Below are 20,284 nucleotides of genomic sequence, written 5' to 3' on the forward strand. Positions count from 1 at the left end.
AAATACTTAGGAATTAACTTAACCAAGGAGGTGAAAGACTTACACAATGAAAACTACAAAACATGTCTGAAAGAAATTAAAGAAGATACAAATAAATGTAAAGATATCCCACGTTCATGGATTAGGAGACCTGAAATTGTTAAGATGTCACTATTACCCAAAGTGATCTACAGATTTAAGGCAATCCCTATTAAAATTTCAAAGAAATTTTTTTATTTTTGCAGAAATAGAAAAATTCATTCAAAAAATCATATGAAACCTCAAGGGGCCCTCAAATACCCAAAATAATCTTGAAAAAGAAAAACATAGCTGGAAGACTCACATTTTCTGATGTCAAAACTTTCTCTAAAGCTATAGTAAATGAAAACAGGTGGTACTGGCATATGATAGACATATAGAACAACACAATGGCATAAACAGTCCAGAAATAAATCCTCACATATATGATCCAACGGTTTTTTGAGAAGTGTCAAGATCATTCAAAGGGGTAAAGATAGCTTTTCAACAAATTGTGCTAGGAAAACTGGATATCAAAAGAATGCAAAAGAATGAAACTGGATCCTTACCTAACATCACACACAAAAATTAACTCAAAATGGATCCAGGGCCTAACTGTAAGACCTAAACTATTAAACTCTTAGAAGACAGCACAAAGAAAAAGCTCTGTGACACTGGATTTGGCAATGATTTCTTGGGTATGACACCAAAGGCACAAAGGCAACAAAAGAAAAAACAGACAAATGGTACTTTATGAAAATTTAAAATTTTCTGCTATCAAAAAAGGCAATATATAAAATGGGAGAATATATTTACAAATTATATTACATAATAAGGGAAGAATATCCAGAAGATATAGAGAACTCTTAAAACTCAACAATGAAAAAAAAAAAAACACCCAATTAAACAATGGCAAAGGACGTGAATAGATATTTCTCCAAAAAAGACACACAAATGGCCAATAAGCACATGAAAAGATGCTCAACTTCAGCACTCATTAGAAAAATGCAAATCAGCCGGGCGCGGTGGCTCAAGCCTGTAATCCCAGCACTTTGGGAGGCCGAGATGGGCGGATCACGAGGTCAGGAGATCGAGACCATACTGGCTAACACAGTGAAACCCCATCTCTACTAAAAAAATACAAAAAACTAGCCAGGTGTGGTGACGGGCGTCTGTAGTACCAGCTACTGGGGAGGCTGAGGCAGGAGAATGGCGTCAACCCGGGAGGCGGAGCTTGCAGTGATCCGGCCACTGCACTCCAGCCTGGGCGACAGAGCGAGACTTCATCTCAAAAAAAAAAGAAAAATGCAAATCAAAACTACAGTGAGATACCACCTCACATCCATCAGTATGACTAATATAAAAAAACCCAGGGAAAACAGGTGCTGGTGAGGATGAGGAGACACTGGAACCCTTGTGGACTGTTGGTGGGAAATAAAATGGTACAGCTACTGTAGATAACAGTATGGTGGTTCCTCAAAAAATTAAGAATAGAATTGTATGATCAAGCAATTCCACTTCTGGGTGTATACCTTAAAGAATCAAAAGCAGGATCTCTAAGAGATATTTGTACACCCATGTTCACAGCAGCATTATTCACAAAAACTAAAACCTGGAAGCAATTCATGTGTCCACTGATGAATAGCTAAGCTATATATATATACATATATATATATATATATACACACACACACATTTTTTCCCAAGAGCTTTAAAGGTTTTATCTTTACAAATCACAGCAGATGGACAGAGACTGTGTTCCAACTCGGGCCTGGGACACTGTTCACTGCTCCCAGGAAGGGGCTGGCACCACATATAATAGAATGTCTGTGGCATTCTATTATAGCTGCAGAAAATAAACCAAGATACACAGTGATGAATTTTATCTTTCTTGGATTTTTGTTTTGCCTTATATATCGCAGACTTGGAGCTGAAAAGGTGGGAACCAGGAAATGCTCAGAGATTAGACAAAAAAAAAAAAGCCACACCCAAAGCCTTTTCTGTCTAGCCACAGAACCCAGAGAGGGGCAGCCTAGCAAGACAGAAAACTTGTAGACACTAACCACTCTATTCCAGCCAAACACCATGGAAGAAACTGTGGCCCCCACCTCCACTCATGGCAGCAGAGGCATAGTGGGAAGCCTAGACTTCCACCCTCATAAGGCTGTAATGAGGTGTCGATGATAGCATGATAACAGACAGCCACGTAAGGGACCAGGGCTTTCACCACTCGGTAATGTGCCCCCTCTTATGGTGTCAGCGGAAACCATGTGAGGAGCTTAGACTTCCAGAGCCAATGGCAGTAACAAGGTGATCCTCCCTTTCTCTTCTATGGTGGCATCAGATGAAATGTAGCAAAGAATAAGAACTTTCTACATCTTAATGGTAAAGAGGAGCATGCCTTACTTTCCAGGTATCAATGAGGGCCAAGTGAGGAGCCTAATCTTCTACCTTCACCTGGGAAAAACAAGGTGATGTCCTCCACATCCCATCTTCCCCTGATGGAACTGTTAGAGAAAGTCAGCTAAAATAGAAGGTATAAATAAGAGCCAGAGTCTCATAATTGTAAAAATGTATAAGACTCAACCAGAATTATTCATTGTACCAAGAACCAGGAAGATCTCAAACTGAATGAAAAAGATAATCAATAGATTCCAACATTAGGATGACAGAGATGTAAAGATTATTGGACAATGATTTTAAAGCAGCCACAATAAAAATTTTTCAATGATTAATTATAAATACATTTGAAACAAAACAAAAGAGAAAGACTCAATGAAGACATATAAAATCTCAGCAAAGAAATAAAAGATATAAAGAAGAACAAATGAGAATTTTAGAACTAAAAAATGTAATAACTGATACAAAAACCTTAAGGTAAGGGTTCAACAGTGGAATGCAAGGAACCAAGGAAAGAATCAGTGAACTGGGAGATAGAACAATAGAATTTACCCACTCTGACCATGGAGAAAAAAAAAAAATAGGCTAAGAAAAATGAATAAGGTCTCAGGTCCCTGTGGGTCTATAATAAAAAATTTAGCATTCCTGTTATCAGAGTCCTGGAATAAGAGGAGAAAGAGGAACCAGCTGAAAGTGTACTCAGTGAAATAATGGCTAAAACTTTTGAATCAGACAAGAGACATTAATCTATAGATTCAAGAAACCAGGATAATTCAAAAGGGGAAAAACTTAAATACACACCAAGACACATCAAAATTAAACTTCTGAAAACTAATGACGAGAATAAAATATTGAAAGCAGCCTTTTTAAAACATCTTAAATACAGGGAAAAACAATATGACAGTTATTTTTTTAAAAATCAGAAACCACGAAGACAAGAAAGAAGTGTCACAATATTTTGAAATGCTGAAAGACAAGAACTGTCAACCCAGATTCCTATATCCAGGGTAAACAGAGTTAAAATATTGTAAGACCCTTGTAATGTTCAAAAGGAAAGTAAAGATAACAGGTAACTATTAAAAGAACAAATATAAATGAATGGGGGAACAATAGAAAGAATAAAAAAAAAAAAAAAAAAAAAAAAAAACACCAGTATTGGTCACCAATCCAAAAGCAGACAAGAAAAACAAATCATAGAAAAAGATGGAGTGATAGCACAGATGGCTGAACTAACCCCAATTACATCAATAATGATAATAAATTTAAGTGGGAAATTTTAACACATCTTTGTTCTTATAGATTGAGTGGCCAAGTTAAACTAAGACATTTAAACAGAATGCTTTCATGTACCTCATAAAGACATACACCTACTATGTACCCACAAAAATTAAAAATAAAAACATTAATAAACAGAATACTTAACAACACTGATCTGATTTTATATATATATAGAGAGAGTTCACTGCATTTGAGAATTTAAGAATACACATTTTCAAGCACATATGGTCAATTTTAGTAAATGTTTCATGGACAACTGGAAAAGTAAAAACTACAATACTCTTTGACCCACTGTGGACTACTGACCCCGTGGTACATATCATATTGTATAATTTAAAGAATGAATGAAGGGCAGGCTAGTCAAGTAATAGCGTCTTGTGAAGACAGTAACTCAGGGACATCTACTATTTAACAAGCCAGCCTCACTCTTGCTTCGGAAGTGTACTCGACAAATAAACCGTTTAAAAAAGGATTTGTATTATTAGCTTAGATTATCCTTAGTCCTGATTTCTGTGAGCTGTTTCTCTTTAGCTCTCGATACTAACTGCACATTTAATTACTGTTTACTCTACAAAAAGAAAAAAAATATAAACAAGAACTATTATTCTCAAAGTGATGTAAGATGTACCTTTCTCAGAAAGATAAATTCCACTTTATTGTAATAAATGGAACAAGTAATGTATGCACAACTCCATGAAAAACCTTTCTCTAAATATTAAGCCAGTTTACAGGTTAATGTTTCTACTGAAGAATGGAGGGATGTGCCCATTAATCCACCCTCAAATGAAGAAGTGAAGCCATGACTGAACCTCAACCTTGCCCATCGTTTGGTTTTTTTTCTGGAAGATTATGGATCTTGTCTCCAGTGTACTGAAATATCACTGGCTATGTCTAGGCATTACAAGGATTCTGTCACTCTTTTTTCTCTATCCTTGGAGCACCTTTCCTATTTAAATGCTGATGGCTAGGCAAAGTAGCTCATGGCTGTAATCCTAGCACTCTGGGAGGCTGACCTGGGAGGATCATTTGAGGTCAGGAGTTGAGACCAGCCTGGCCAACATGGCAAAACCCTGTCTCTATTAAAAATACAACAATTAGCAGGGCGTAGTGGCAGATGCCTGTAATCCCAGCCAGTTGGGAGGCTGAGGCAGGAGAATCGCTTGAACCCGCGAGGTGGAGGTTGCAGTGAGCTAAGATTGCGCCACTGCACCCCAGCCTGGGTGACAAAGCAAGACTCTGTTTCCAAAAAAAAAAAAAGAAAGAAAGGAAAAGAAAAAAAAAAAAACTCGTATAGTGTGTAAACTGAGGAAGTTTTCAACTATTTTTCCTTCTATTATTCCCTTCCCTACTCGTATATTATACTCCCCACACCCTTTCCTTCTGGGACTCCAGAAAGAAGTAGGATGTTAGACCTGGATTCCTCTACGTCCTTTGTTTGACGTTTCTGTGTCTGTACTTTATGGAATGGTTTTCCAACTAGAAAGAGCATCTACTGAATGTTTTCAATTGGATAACACATTTAATTCTAAGAACTCTCATGTGTTCTCAGATTGTTCCTTTTACACAGCATCCTATTGTAATCTTTGGGATGTAATACCACTGTGAAGCTCTCTGGATTTATTACATCAATTTTTAAGATATATTTTATGTCCTGAATTATCTCTTTCCTGAAGAGTCAGAATTTTAGTTCATCTTGGTCTTTTTGTTCATGCTACTCGTTTTCTTCAAATGCCTGGTTATCATCAGATCACGCTGAAGAAGTAGCCTGGGTGGCTTGCGTAGGATTCCTCTGCTAGTATGTCAGCAGGAGTGCTTGCACAGGCCCCTTGCCTGAGTGCAAACCATATGAGTGGAGCACGCAGTCAGGTGGGCTTTTCCTTGGGGTAAGTGGGTGGGAAGGGGGTTGTCAACTTGGGGGTCCTACTATCTACATTAGAAGATTTAGCTCTTCCCAGCATTCTGTTTACTTTTTTGTTGTTTATTGTTGTTTTTAAAGAAAATTATTTTTTTAAAAATTTGTCTGGTCACTCTGGTCACAAACATCAGGCTGCATGTGTTCTGCACAGAATGAGCAGCCTAGGCATCTGTTCCATGCAGACATTGCTTGGATAGCCCTTATTTGAAATGCTTGGGACCACAAGTGTTTTGGATTTCAGATGGGTTCAATTTTAGAATATCTGCATATACATAATGAGATATCTTGGGAATGGGACACAAGTCTTCATAAGAAATTCATTTATGCTTCTTATATATCTTATACACATAGCTTAAAGGTAGTTTTAGTCAATATTTTCAATAATTTTATGCATGAAACAGTTTATATTAAGTACTTATGTGTAGAATTTTCCTTTTGTGACATCTTGTCAGCACTCAAAAGTTTCAGATTTTGGGGCATTCAGGATGAGGAACACTCACTCAACCTGTGCCCTGAATGGATCTACTTGTTTTCAGCTTCCCTGCACCCCCTCTATGCTCTGCCTTACCTGCAGACTCTGAGCCTAGAAGCTCTCCTGCACTGCCTACACAGGCTGCCTCCCACCTCCACAACAGACCCACATGACTGAATTTGGGCTGCTGTTTTTTGTGCTCTATCCACTCACATGCTCCCACCACATCCTATCTTCCAGAAAGTTGTTAACATTGTTCTTCCTTTGATGATTCTCTCTTTTCCGTGCCCATCTACTACTTAACTCTTGGAGTTTATTCATTCTTAAGTTTCCGTACTTTCATTTCAGTGGAGTCTCAGGGAAAACAGGAAGTCATCTCAAATCAGGAGGCAAAACTATCACATAAACTGTGTTTGATGGTCAAGTCAATTTGGGAAACTGAAGTAAGATTTTTGCTTTCCAGAAACTGGTAAACACTATGAGATGCTAAATTCATTAATGTTCTAGCTCATAACTTCATTGGTAATTAAAAATTTTAAATGTAAAACTGATTGTGTTAATGAGCAAATATTATTTTACATTTTTAAAATAAAAATAAGGGTAAGAAATATTTCTGGTCTTTAAGTCAAAAGTCAAGGATATTTATGACTTTAAATTTTCTAGAAGCTTTATCTATCTATGAAAGAGCCTTGAATTGCAGTCTCAGGAAAGCCCCCACTTTTTCATAACCCTGGGCAATTTACTCATAATTTCTAAGCATCATTTTCTGTGATGGGAATTTGCTGGTTGCCCTCCATTCCCCAACCCACGCTGAGAATACTCCCTTTTCTTTTACCAAGAATACCCTGGTTATTCATTAGGGAAATCACCCCTTCTTCTCCCTCAGCTTCAGGAGCAGGCTTTGATTCACTTAACTCAGTGGGATGGCTGGCCATGCTGCGGTTCAGAAGTGGGCATGCACACAAATATAAGCCAATGAGATCAGGAAAAACAACTGCAGGACTCCTAGTGAAAGACACTGCTTCTTTACTCTGTGAAATCTTACTGAAAGAAAACCTTCTTTTCTCCTGTACGAGGCTATGTGCTAAGAGTAGGTGAGGTCTGGAACTGCTGCAGCCCTTTTGTACCACTAGGTGGTCCAGATGAAGCCTGCACCATGGAAAGCAGAGAGAAGCGACAGAGAAAATAACTACAGAAGCTTAATTTGGGCTATGGTTCAAGGTACCTCTGAAGCTAGATCTACCCTTCTGCCTCAAACATCATAGGTGCTTGCTGAGTGCTTATCATTAGGCAAAACTATACAAACACACACACATACAACATTTATTGGTAAATTAATATCAAATATTAACTTGCTTTTATTTTCAAGTTACAACATCCTCCAAAGTAGATGAATTTCTAGTTTATATAATTTGGAAAAATAAAAGTTTAATAGAAAACTCTTTATTTGGCATAGACGTTTTATTGAGATGAAAACCAACTAATTTTCTTCCACTCATATAGAAAGATACTGTTATACTTAATTCTACTTTTAGAGGGGATCGATTTCCTCATTCATTAAACCTCAGGGAGTTTTCCTGGAGTATATTATTTAAGGGGAAAGAGATAAGAAAACATAATAATAGCTACTTGATTTCTTATTCAATAAACAGAAAGTGATTCTAGGAAATAAAATTAAGGTTCACTGTTCATCAGTGAACCTTAATTTTCATACTTAAAATTACTCAAATTACTCAACTTCAAATTACTCAAATGCCAAATATAACTTCTAATGTCTCCCTGATTAATTCTAGATTTTGATTCTAAGGTGCTATATGTACTTGGATATTCAGCTAGGGTTTTTCATTTTTGTTTTAGAATTTGTTTCTAATCAAATCATTTGCAAATTTAAGTAGGAAAATAATAATGGTTCAGAAATGTACTTAAAAAATTAAAACTCACTTACGTAACCTTCATACTATTGTTTTTAATCTCCAGGCAAGTAACACGAAATAGACTTTGCTGTAATTGCTCAACTGTTAGACTCTGCAAAAATGATCATATGGAAATCTCTAGACTGGCAGAAGTTTTTGAAGGTAAATTCACTGATTAGAACCTATCCACAAATTATTTATACTGTGGCAATTCCACATTGCTTTGAATAATACGCTTGCTACTTCTCTGCCAAAATAGTTCTTTTAAACTAAAATTACTTAAATTGAATAGAGATGCTAAAATGTAAAAGAAAATATTTATTTATAAATTGTATCTTGAAGACTAATATGATATGTTTATTTTCAAATTGAAGAAACAGCCAAATAAATGCTAACTGTAGGCTTTTTTGCCTCTAATTTTCATTAGTTTTACTTGTTTCATTAATTGCATTTCATTGGTGACCAGCAAAGGAATAAAAAAGAGTTTTAAAAGTACAGATGCCAAAACAGGTTGGGTTTCCTTTGTTTAAAATCTCAGATAGAACAAAATTAATTTTGAAAATAGGTAATTTGACCTTTCTTGTTTTTAAGTTAGCCTCTTACTTAAATATAGCACAGAAAATGAAAGCATATGCATAGTTTTTGCTATTCAAGTTATTGATTTAAAAAAATCATCTATCTACTTATCCAGGGAGTTGGGGGATGATAGTCAATTAGGCTGTAATAGTTTATGATTATAAGGTCTTTTCCTTTATCTATTAGAGCCTTATGTAAAGCTGTATGTCAAAGTTGAAAAATTTCTCCTGACTTAGAAAAATCCACAACACATGAAGAAAGGAGCCCATACTGGATGTTAGGAAACTAAAATTCCAGTCCCAATTCTTTAATATATTTCAGGAATTGGGGCAAGATTTTTAATTCCACTGGACCTCAGTTTGTCCATCTCTAAAATAAAAAAGCAGTGTGGAACCACCTTAGGAAATGTGTCCCCAGGGTTGTACTCAACCATGGTCCAGAATGTACTAGCTGCCCCTTGGATGGCAGGAAGAGTTGTTTTCTCTGACCCTCTCAAGAGCTGATCTGCCTGTTTAATGGGTGGGAAATTGAGGCCAGAGGGATGACTGTGAAATAGCTGAAGGGCTGGACTATGTAATGTCTAAGTTTCCTGTGCACTTAAGATGCTATGGCTTGGAGGTATGAATACATTTTTAGGTTCATGGGCCAGATCAGGACCATACTACTGGCCCTTCCCAAGATGGGTTAGTGGTAGGATGGTACCTGATGAGAAAGTGCTGGTGGCACCCACTCCCTGGGTTTCAGACTGGTCCTGAGCATGCATGGATTCTAGCTGGTGTAATGTAAGCAAGCAGAAGAAACAGTAATACTGTCTTACTTCTAAAGAGACGTGAAATGATCAAGAAATGACAGCTAGGCTAAGATTTGCACTTCATTTAAGATTAATAAAGTGTTCAGGCTTATCTTTGCAACTTCCATCTAGCTCCCATTGCCTGCAAGTAGAATCAAGTGGAAAAGAAAGCTCCCTTGAACTCCTGGAGGAATTAAGTGACAACAAATTGACTATTAAATGCACAACAGGAAGCAAGGGCCCTCTGAGCCCTTTGACCACATCTTTCAAACCTTATTTCTGAGAATAGAAAATCCTAAGCTCAATTTGAGTGTCACTATAAACTCCTCTCTGTGCCAGATGATTTTATGCACATACTTACATCCGAAGTACAAACAACCTAAAATGTTTATACTGAGTAGTAATGGAAATCATGTGTCAAATACAATGAGGGGAACAGAGTAGAACTTTCTTCAGAACTAAAGTTTGAAGATATACAGCATCATGGAAAATCTGGCTTACAAATAAGAATGCATTGTTTACCTATTCCATTTAATTATAGAGAACATGCATTTTTACTCTTTGCATACAATTTTCTGAAGTCTGATATATATATATATTTTTTGGTTTGTTTTTTGCTCTGCAGTTTTTTGCTCCTCATACACAGTCTCAAAAACCATGGCCACACACATTCTTGTGATTTGTAATCCCCATTTCCTTTAAGCTCTCACCCCCAGAGAGAGACAGTGAAGGATTCTTCTACCAAGTCCAAAAGCAAAAGAGCAAAAAGAGTAAAGACAGCCCTCCTTAGATGTCCTCAGGGGCCTTCTACATGTCAGCTTTCCTATTAGAGCACTGTAAAGACCAGGAAAACTACAAGGGCCAGGAACGGAATTCTGGCATCTTTCTGCTGAGAGATAGTCCTCTGAATTTCTCACTAAGCACAAGCCTGAGGAGTCGGCCTCCCCTCAGCTTCTCATCACCAGTGATTCAGGGACAGCCATTCATAGAGCTCTGTAGAAGAAACGGCATACTAGCTCCACAGTCCTCAGTTTCCCTCCTCAACAGAATCCACCCTAGGGTTAATGCTTAAAGGGCCATGAAGATATCAAAGGGAGAACACAGTCAGGGCTGCTCATTTGTTTGATGTAACATGTCTTAGATGGGTCAATCATTAATTCATAGCTCTTAGGTGGGAGTACAGCTCTTTTGTTTCAAGAGCCAAGATTCCCCTGCCCCCAGTCATGTTCACTCCGTCATTCTCATGTGTTGCTTCTCCAGTGGACTGGTGCCAGGGAAGGACCATACCACTGGCCCTTACCAAGATGGGTTAGTGGCAGGATGGTACCAGCTGACCTCAGGGCGTGCCCACCCCAGCTCCTGCCCTGCACAGTGTTCTTTGGACTTAATGATGACTACACTGAGTACTCACCTGGGGCCGCTATTTCTTTTTGTTTTAAAACTCAGAGAAGCTGATACTGCTCTACCTTCTCCTTTTGCTTCTTCTGTCACTTGGTAGAGAGATGGTCTTTGTCTTATCTCACTTAGGGAGCTCTGCTTGCTCCTCTCAGCTGCAGAAAAGAGTGTCCCAGTGCATTCTTTCTAAATGGACATTCCAATTTTCAAAGAGGTTGGCACTTCATCATTGACAATTTTTATACATTCCTTTTCAATTTGATTCCAAAGATATACTAGCCGGACCCGCTATGAGTTCAGTTTCTCTCACTACCCCAATCAGCCCCACAAAACTCAAAACATAAAGGCTGGGATTGCTATAAAGAAGCAAAAAAAATTCTTGGAGGAAAAGCAAAAAGCAAAAAACAAAATAATTTGTAGAGCTGAATTAAAAAACAGATCCTCTCCTCAACAGTTTTCACCTTTTTATTAAAATTTCACTTCCCCAATGCATAGAACCAATTTTAAATAGAACCCTAATTAAAGTTACAAGAACCAACCAACAACGTATCTGTAACTTTGAACTTCCTTTAATTTAGACTCTTTGGCTGCTTAATATATTTCGCATTGCACCCACATGTCCTGAGAAAAAATGGTGAGACATATGATTATTTATGTTATATAAAATGAGGATCTAAACATATCTTACCTGTAAGTATGTTTCCAAGCCTTGTCGTCGCTGTTCCAAGACTTTGGGGACCCAGTTCCTAACGTGTTTAGAAGGGATTTCTGGAGTTTTTATACATTTCTTAAGCTATAAACACAGAATAGAAAAAGAAAAAGAAAAAAAAAAAACGAGATGTCTGTTAATTATAGTGACATTATTTGCGGAAAAAAGGCCAATAAAAGAAAGTGAACTACTGCTATCTGCAATAAAAGATAGAGGAAAATATAATTACACTGCAATTTTGTCAAATGATTCTTTATTTAGGTATCTTGACTGCTCAGTTTTCAAAATAATGGTTTTCTGTATTGGTAGGTATTATTGTAGACACTTCAGATTGAAATCCTTTTTTCCTGAAAAATTAAAAACCTAGTAAATGAATAAAAAAGAAAGTGAAGAAATTTAGTTACAAAAATCAATTAATACAATAAAATTCTGCTTGGATGAAGGACTTTCCTGATAAAAAGTCTTTCAACATATTTTTCATATAAAGAAATCAAAACAAAATGCAACTGTATGTAAGTATTATCCCTAGAAATGCCATTAACTAGACCACATCATTTGGAGAGAGAACCTAAAAACGTAAAGCCCTAATCTTTTCAATGTTCCCAACAATTACTTTCCAACTCCATTCATGAAAACTGAATGACAGTTCTCAGCTAAGCCTTTTGGGACAGCAGTTTTAGGAGATAATATAAATAAATAAAAATTCTGTTGGAAGTTGCATTAGAGCTGTCTGTGGTAGGCAGAATAATCCTCCTTCCCCCAAAATAACCAAATCCTAATCCTGCAGATGTTACCCTATATGCCAAAAGGGACTTTGAAGATTTGGTTAAATTCATGGTCTTAAAATGAGAAGATCCTCCCAGATTACCGGGGTGAGCTCAATGTAATCACAAGGATCCTTATAAAAGGGAGGCAGCAGAATGAGGTGGAAAGAGACTGGGAGAAACAATGTCTCTGGCTCTGACGATGGAGAAAGAGGCCACAAGCCAAGGTGACCTCTAGAAGCTAGAAAGAATGGATTCTGCCCTAGAGCCTCCAGAAGAAATGTCATCCTGCTGACACCTTGATTTTAGCCCAGTGAAACCCACTTTGGACTCCTCACATCAGGAAGTATAAGACAACAAATATATATTGTTTTAAGCCACTGCATTTATGGTAATTTGTTACAGCAGCAATAGGAAACTAATACACTGCCTCCATAAGTGGAATGTGCTTAATTGCTAATTAAAAATTTGAAAAAACCTACCAACGTTGCTTCTTTACTACACATGCACAGAAACAGCATAGTAATGAATAAGAAAATTCATAAATTAAACCTGGGCAGCTAAACTATAGTAAAAAATTCTTTCCATACATAAGAGTATATTCACCCTTAACCAGTCTAGGCTGAAATTTGTTGTACATCATGAAGAAGGGGCCCATGTACTGGCTAGAGCAGAGCAGCCACCTTTGTCTCTGAGGTAGAAGTCTTGTACTGAGAATGGTAAAGCAGCAAGAGCCTGGGTCCCTGACGATCATGAAATCGCCACACCAGCACCAGACATTTATGAAGGGAGGGATCAAGTTGTATCTGTTAATGTCACCATTATTTTGGTTTTAGAGTCACTTACAGTCAAATCTAATCCCACATGAATAAGGATGTGGCTAGCACTGCTAGCTGCTTAGCAAATATTCATTCCCTCCTTCTTTTTTGGGGGGAAAAAAGTCAACGTCATTCAGAGGGCTAGCACGCTGAGTTATAAATTGATTTTCCAAATTCCCTTTTAATTAGGGTGACCATGTGACAGTTACCAATATATGTACATGTCTACTGGGGTAGGGTTCTTGTTTCCCTAACAAAAAGCAACAGGCTTTCTTGCCAGAAAATGCAGAACCCATGCCTGGAAGGGTAGGAGCTATGTTGTCACCGGAAGTGTGAAAGTCACATGTTAAGATGGCGCCATTGAAGCAGGGAGACATGAGGAGCCTGGAACATGAATGTTGTGAGATGCCTGCATCACCTGGGCTGCCTGTTTTTAGTTTTCCTGTAATGTGAGAATAATAAATCTCTTACTTAAGAAATCTAATCAAGTTTCTATTATATGCAGTCAAAGACATTCCTAATATAAAGGAATCACTTGTTCTATTTTAAGTCAGAGATGCTCAATAGGCGTCCAAGTAGAGATGCTGGGTAGGTAGCTGGGTACAAGTCTGTAAATGTGGGGGTCAGAATATATAGGTATTTAGAGCCATGGAACTAGAGGAGATGATATTAAGAGTTAGGTACAGATGGAGAAAAAGGGCTGTGGTGGACAGAATCCTAAAATGGTCCCCTGGTGTAAACGCCTTGTATGATCCCCTCCTCTTGAGCATGAGTGGGACCTGTGAATATGTCAGGGCATTCACTCCATGATTACCTTGTGTATTATATGATGGTCCTAGCAGATTGCTGGCTTTCAAGTAAGGTATCATGTGATGAGAGAGCCACATGGCTAGGACCTGAGGGTGGTCTTTAGGAGCTGAGAGCTGCCTCTGGTGTTCAGCCAGCAAGAAAAAAAAAAGGGACCTCAGTTCTGCAACTGCAAGCCACTGAATTCTGTCTGAATGAGCTTGGAAGAGGGCCCCAAGCCTCAGGTGAGATGGAGAAGCAGGGAGGAGAAGCAGGACAATCACTGGGGGAAGACGGGCAGTAGGTTCCATCAGGAAAGTGTTTCAAGAGGAGACGCATGATCAGGCTGTGCCAGATGACGGGAAGTCAGTAATGCCGGGTACAGAAAGAAGGGCAGTGGGGAAGTAGCAGCTCCTCTTCTAAGGAGTTCTACTAAAAGAGAAGGAAGGAGTACAATGGGATGAGCACACGAGGGAAGCATGGGGCCAAAGGCAGGCTTTATTTTGTGAAACAGAAACTACTATGATAGGTTCATATAGTGATGAGACTGATTCAGTATTGAGGGGGAAACTGATAATGCAAGGGAGAGAGGAGGAGGGGGATTTATAATTGCTTGCAGGGGAATAAATACATATTTAAACTCTATACTGTCTGAGGCATTTCTCCACAAGAACAAGGCCAAAATGCTAAATTATTCTGTGGTAATAAGCTTAAGTTTCACTTTAAACATAAAGAAACTTCCTTTAAAACTATTGAATCACAACATATATTTCAGAATAGAAAATCAACTCCATTATATGTCTCTCCTTTTAAAAAAAAAGTTGAAGATCTAGCACTGAAAATATTTTTCCTTTTTTATTTATGTCAAGAGTACTGAGGAAGCGGATCATCACAGCTGCTGGGATCCGTGACAGCATTCGTAGGTGAGTAATGAATTGCTTTAGATGAGAGACAAACCCGAGACAGTATGTTTCCAGTAGGGCTCAGCTGCTTATAAGATAAATACTCCTCTGCCACTTCACCCGATGATGAGCGGTCCTGGCCCTGCTGTGTCCAGGCAAACTGCCTTTCTGATTCAAGCAGATAAGTCCCAGGTTCTATGATACCACAGACACAATCCCCTTTTCCTGGTGTGACCACTCCTTTTTCCTTTTTTATACTGCTAGAAGAATTTACACAGAACTTATTCCACACAGACCTACCACTGCATACACTGGTTATAGTAACCATTTTCCACAAAGAAGCAGAAATACTTTTCCCAAGTACATGAATAAAAAGAATGAAAAAGAAAAGAAAAGTTAAAGAAGCGAGAAACATTTGGGGATAAAATCCCATCTTTCCCCCTGTATTGCCACCACTACTTCCTCAGGGTTCCCTTTGGAGAGAATGCACAGGGTGCTGTGTTACTGGTTTGACCCTACATGGCAGGTTTTTGGTTCTTTATCATCTACTTCATGGAATTACACACAGGAGAATGAAGTCTTTTACTCAAGCCAAAAGTAGTCAATAATAAAAAATGAAGATAGTTAATTTAAAAATGAACCAGCACCATATTTCACTGAAACCATTGTGAATAAAAGGATGGGCTGTGACTGACAGAAAACAGCTGGGAAGGCATGAAAATAAAATGTGCTTAACAGTTTGCCATGCTGAAAAGGTTTTTCTGCCCATACATGCAATTTTTGGCCTAGGGAGGTAAAGCTCTTTTCAGGAACCACCATTTAAAATAGTAAAGTATTTAGCTGTAGTGGGACGTGGACAGGTGTAGCCGAGGCACACGCGAAAGCACTCATAAGCTTGAAGGCTCACCCTGTCACAGGAGCCTGTGCCTGGGCCATAACAAAGAAGGCTAGGATGGGGTTTTGTTTTTGTTTTGGTGTGGTCGTGTTCTTCCCACCTAGTACTAGCAGAGGAGCTAAAAAAGGCATCAGGGCAAGCAGAGCCTGGGGTTAACAGAGAACGCAAACTCCCGCAGTAGAAACTGATCCTCTAGTAATTCATAAATATACATGATGCTCTCCGAATATGCCATTTGCCAAATACTTATTTAATACCTAATAAGTGCCTGAGACTCTACTAGACACTCTAACAGTGTGAAAGATATGAAAGATAGAACATGGTCCCTACTTTTAAAAAAGTACCTTCTAATTAGACAAAATTTAGGGATAACAGTTTTATCTCATATGTTTCCAAAATTTAAGCAGAAATCTCTATTCTAAATGGACAGGAGTTCTAAGAACAAAGAGATTAGGGAAGAAAGGGAGCTAACATGGAAAAAGGAGAACCTGAAATGTCTTGGTTTGAATAGATCAGAACACAGAGGAAAAGACATTCAGCATGGCAAAGACAGGTGGGTAGCCATTTTTACCTCACATAATGAGGTAATGGGAGATACTGGCTCAGCTGTCCCTGAAGGGCTCTTAGGAGGAGTGAAAAATAAAGTCGGCCAGTAAAGGGGTTAGTAGTAGACAGAATAATGGTTCCCTCAAAGATGTCCAAGTCCTAATCCTCAGAATCTGTGAATGTATTCGCATACATGGGAAAGGGGGCTTTGCAGATGTAATTAAATTAAGGATTTTGAAAAGGGGGGATTATCTGTGTGGGCTCAATATTATCATAAGAGGGAAGCACAAGGAAAAGGGGATTGAGTCTGTGGTGTCACAGAAGCTGGTACTTATCAGGATGAATCAGAAAGTCTGTTTACACAAGGTGTCAAGTCAGAAGAGAGGTGATGACAGGAGACGTTATGATGGACACAGAAGCTGAAGTGGAGTGACTGCTGGCTTTGAAGATGAAAGAGGCCACAAGACAAGGAATGTTGGAAGAGGCAAGGAAACAGATTCTGTTCTAGAACCCACAGAAGACTCAGCTACAGTCAGGTAATAAATTTGAAGGCTTGATGTGGTGGCTTACACCTGTAATCCCAATACTTTGGGAGGCCAAGGCGGGCGGATCACCTGAGGTCAGTTGAGACCAGCCTGGCCAACATGGTGAAACCCTGTCTCTACTAAAAATACAAAAAAGTAGCCGAGCGTGGTGGTGCATGCCTGTAGTCTTAGCTACTCAGGAGGCTGGGGCAGAAGAATCGTTTGAACCTGGGAAACGGAGGTTGCAGTGACCTTAGATCGTGCCACTGCACTCCAGCCTGGGTGACAAAGTGAAACTCTGTCTCAAATAATAATAAAAAATAAATTTTAAACCACTGCATTTTTGGTGATTTGTTAACAGCAGCAATAGGAAACTCATACAAGGTTTAAGATTTTTGGCGTTGAGGGTCAATGTCTATGATGTGGTGGGCAACAGAGACCTGTTTCAGTGCATTCGAGTAAGAGAATGAAGATAAAAATGGTGTTTTAGGAAAACTGGTCTGCAGCAGAGAATGGGTAAGGATCTGAAATGGTTAAAGTAATACTGATATAAAGTAGTAAGACTCTGGACTGGGATGGTAGGAATAGAAAATGAAAAATTAGTCTGGGCACAGTGGCTCATGCCTGTAACTCTAGCACTTTGGGAGGCAGAGGTGGGTGGATCACCTGAGGTCAGGAGTTCGAAACCAGCCTGGCCAACATGGCGAAACACTGTCTCTACTAAAAATACAAAAATTAGCCAGGCGTGGTGGCAGGCACCTGTAATCCCAGCTACTCGGGAGGCTGAGGCAGGAGAATTGCTTGAACCTGGGAGGTGGAGGTTGTGGTGAGTTGAGATTGAGTGACTTCATTCCAGCCTGGGCAAAAGAGCGAGACTCTGTCTCAAAAAAAAGAAAAAGAAAATGAAAAATTAAGTAGTGTGTATTATAAGAATTTGGAAGACAATGCAAGGTAACAGAAAAGTAGGAACACACTTGAAGCTTTAAAACCTTGAGATGTGTGGTTCTAAGCTTTGTGACTTCAGTGTATGTGATGGAGGTAGGTTAGGAAGGGTTGTGTCTAAGTGACAATCACACTATAGGAATTCTCAAACTTCAACAGGCATTAATCATCTGGGGTACTGCAGATTATTGGGCTCCATCACAAAAATTCTGATTCAGTATATCTAGGGTGTTGCCCAGCAATTTTCCCTTAGATAATTCAAAGTTCACATTTTGAAAAATACCAACTAAAAGAAAATGGAATAAAATACTCATCATAGCACAAGAAGAAATGACTAATTTTAAGATAGAATCTGAAAGGGTGAAAACAGACATATTAGTAAACATAAAAATTTAAAACTTGCATACATTTAAAATAAATGTCATAACCACAATTAAAAGGCCCTTGTGAAAAAATGCTTTCAGTAAATGGCTAACATTGTATTAATAGGCCACACAAACTAATAAGCAAAAACAACCGAGACACTAGCAGATAAATGGGAAAGCACATACATAGACAGTTCTATTGAAAGAGGGACTACAGCTCCTAAGCAAACCTAAGAAACACCTATTAAAACAAGACTACATGCATGCTTGCTAATAAACACATCTAATTTTTGGAGGTGTAATATAGTTAAATATTTCAAGAGAATTAAGTAACAACAGATTCAACTACATTTAAAGGGAAAATACTTTATGTTAAACTCTAGCATTCAAATATGGAAACTGAGGGTACCAAAACTGCAATAAAAGGGCAAGGTTGCACGACGTGGCAGCAGCAGTCAGTCAAGCCCGAGTACTCTGATTAAATTTTTTACTCATTTCAACCCTTCTTAGCACACAATCTTACAGTCAAAATTACAGATTTATGTTTATTTTTATACCCCATCGTTATTTGTATTTCATTGCTTTTTAGAGTTACCTTTTTGCCAAATCTATTACAATCACAAGGGGGCAAGTAAAGGAGACTTTTAGCAGCTGCTATCCCCTTAATAATACACAACATTAGACAGTGTATCCCAACTAAAACTCTGGTCCACAAAGCTATTTTTATCTCTATGTCTCTGTAAAGTTGTCTCAAATATTTTAACAAGGCTGTCAACAATATTCAAAATTGAGAGATTTGAGAATTTCTATTCTATTAATGCTAGTAGACCTAATTATATAAGAATAGATAAAATTATTAATAGAACTGCAGAAACTGAGAGGAGAGAGAATCCTGGAAAATCTAGGAATTTTTTTGACCATGAATAGCTAAGAACTATCTATACTCACTGGGGAGAGGGTCCTCCTCTGCAGAAGAAAATAAACTCTATTAGAGCAGAGAACAGGGTGAACAAGGCTCTCTTCCAGAAGCATGGGCAGCCTCGTGCTCCGGGCAGGCCTAATTGGCAGTCACCCAGCTGTGCCTGGTGTGGAGCTGGTCCCTGAGTATCTGGAGAGTACAGCTGGGCTGTGCTAGGGTCATGGAGTCCTAGGTGCTGACTTGGAAGGTTAGCAAAGGGCCTGCATGTGACAGGCTGCCTCCTCTAGACTGGTCAGCAGAGGCTTGGCAAGGCAGGGGGTGCTGGTTTTAATCCCACAGCAGGGACTTATTTCATCAGGTACCCAGAAGAAACCTCACTAGGATCTGTTTCCTCCCAAAACACACACACAAAAACAGAATTCCCTGGGAAGGAAGTGAGTCCCAGACTCCAGATTTGTTTCTCTTTGGAGCACCCTGGGGTTGGTGCTTTTGTAAAGTCACTGGCAACACCTGGTCTAAATCTGTGTTCACCTGTACTGTTTCTGTTCCAAGTCAACCTGGATTGAACAAAGTGCTAACTGTAGAACTAGATGTGGATTATCCCCTGCCGTCCTAACAGAAAAGTACACCGATAACTTAGAGCTCCCCTTTAACAGCAAAGAGAAGGAAACAGTCTCACTAATCTCTCACTAATATCCTGTTAACGTTTATACGTTTATCCTGTTAACGTTTATACGTTTATCCTGTTAACGTTTATACATTTATCCTGTTAACGTTTATACGTTTATCCTGTTAACGGGATTTTTCTAGGCAATTTCATGAGGTATTTGTAGAGATCAAAATGATTTCAGCACACCAATAATAATTTATAACCTAGAAAAAATTAAATTTCGGTAGAAAATAAAGAAGGATTTACTCTTCTATGCTTTAATAACCGTTTCTCCAAGCTCTTCCTTCTGCTTTTCTGTTTTGTTCATCTAAGACTTTTAAAGAAGTGTCTCCTAGTGCTGAGACATCAGTTTTGTAAAGTGGCCCTTTACAATTCAAAAAAAGGCTAAGAGCCTCTTTTAACTTGTGTTCCCCAGTCTTTGAATACACAAGTACATGTATATGATCTTTTCCAGATACTTACATACACATGTCAGTATAAGTTGAATTTAATAAATTTCTTCCTGTAAGATAATCATTTACTTTTTCTCCCCATTCTGTAAAGAACATTAAGTGCATTTCATGGATAAAACAGGGTCTGGGTCTTATTCTTTCTGAACCTGTAACATCGAATGCAACATACTGCAAACAGCTTGCTGCCTCAGATTTTTACATGTAAACAATCTTAACAGAAAATCTACCTATTCAGAAAGCATACCTTTAAGGAACT

General features: G+C 38.4%; 1 protein-coding gene across 2 annotated transcripts in view; it reads right to left on the reverse strand.

Annotated features, from left to right (window-relative positions):
• The window catches only part of SNX24 (sorting nexin 24), a 194,487-nt gene that overhangs the window by 56,724 nt on the left and 117,479 nt on the right, over positions 1 to 20,284 (reverse strand). For both annotated transcript variants that reach the window (XM_010361409.2, XM_030927492.1), the window contains one exon: positions 11,425 to 11,529. In XM_010361409.2, coding sequence (XP_010359711.1) covers positions 11,425 to 11,529 — 105 coding nt within the window. The remainder of the gene's footprint in view (positions 1 to 11,424; positions 11,530 to 20,284) is intronic.

Source organism: Rhinopithecus roxellana, chromosome 3 (assembly GCF_007565055.1).
Source record: "Rhinopithecus roxellana isolate Shanxi Qingling chromosome 3, ASM756505v1, whole genome shotgun sequence".
Classification (NCBI taxonomy): Eukaryota; Metazoa; Chordata; class Mammalia; order Primates; family Cercopithecidae; genus Rhinopithecus; species Rhinopithecus roxellana.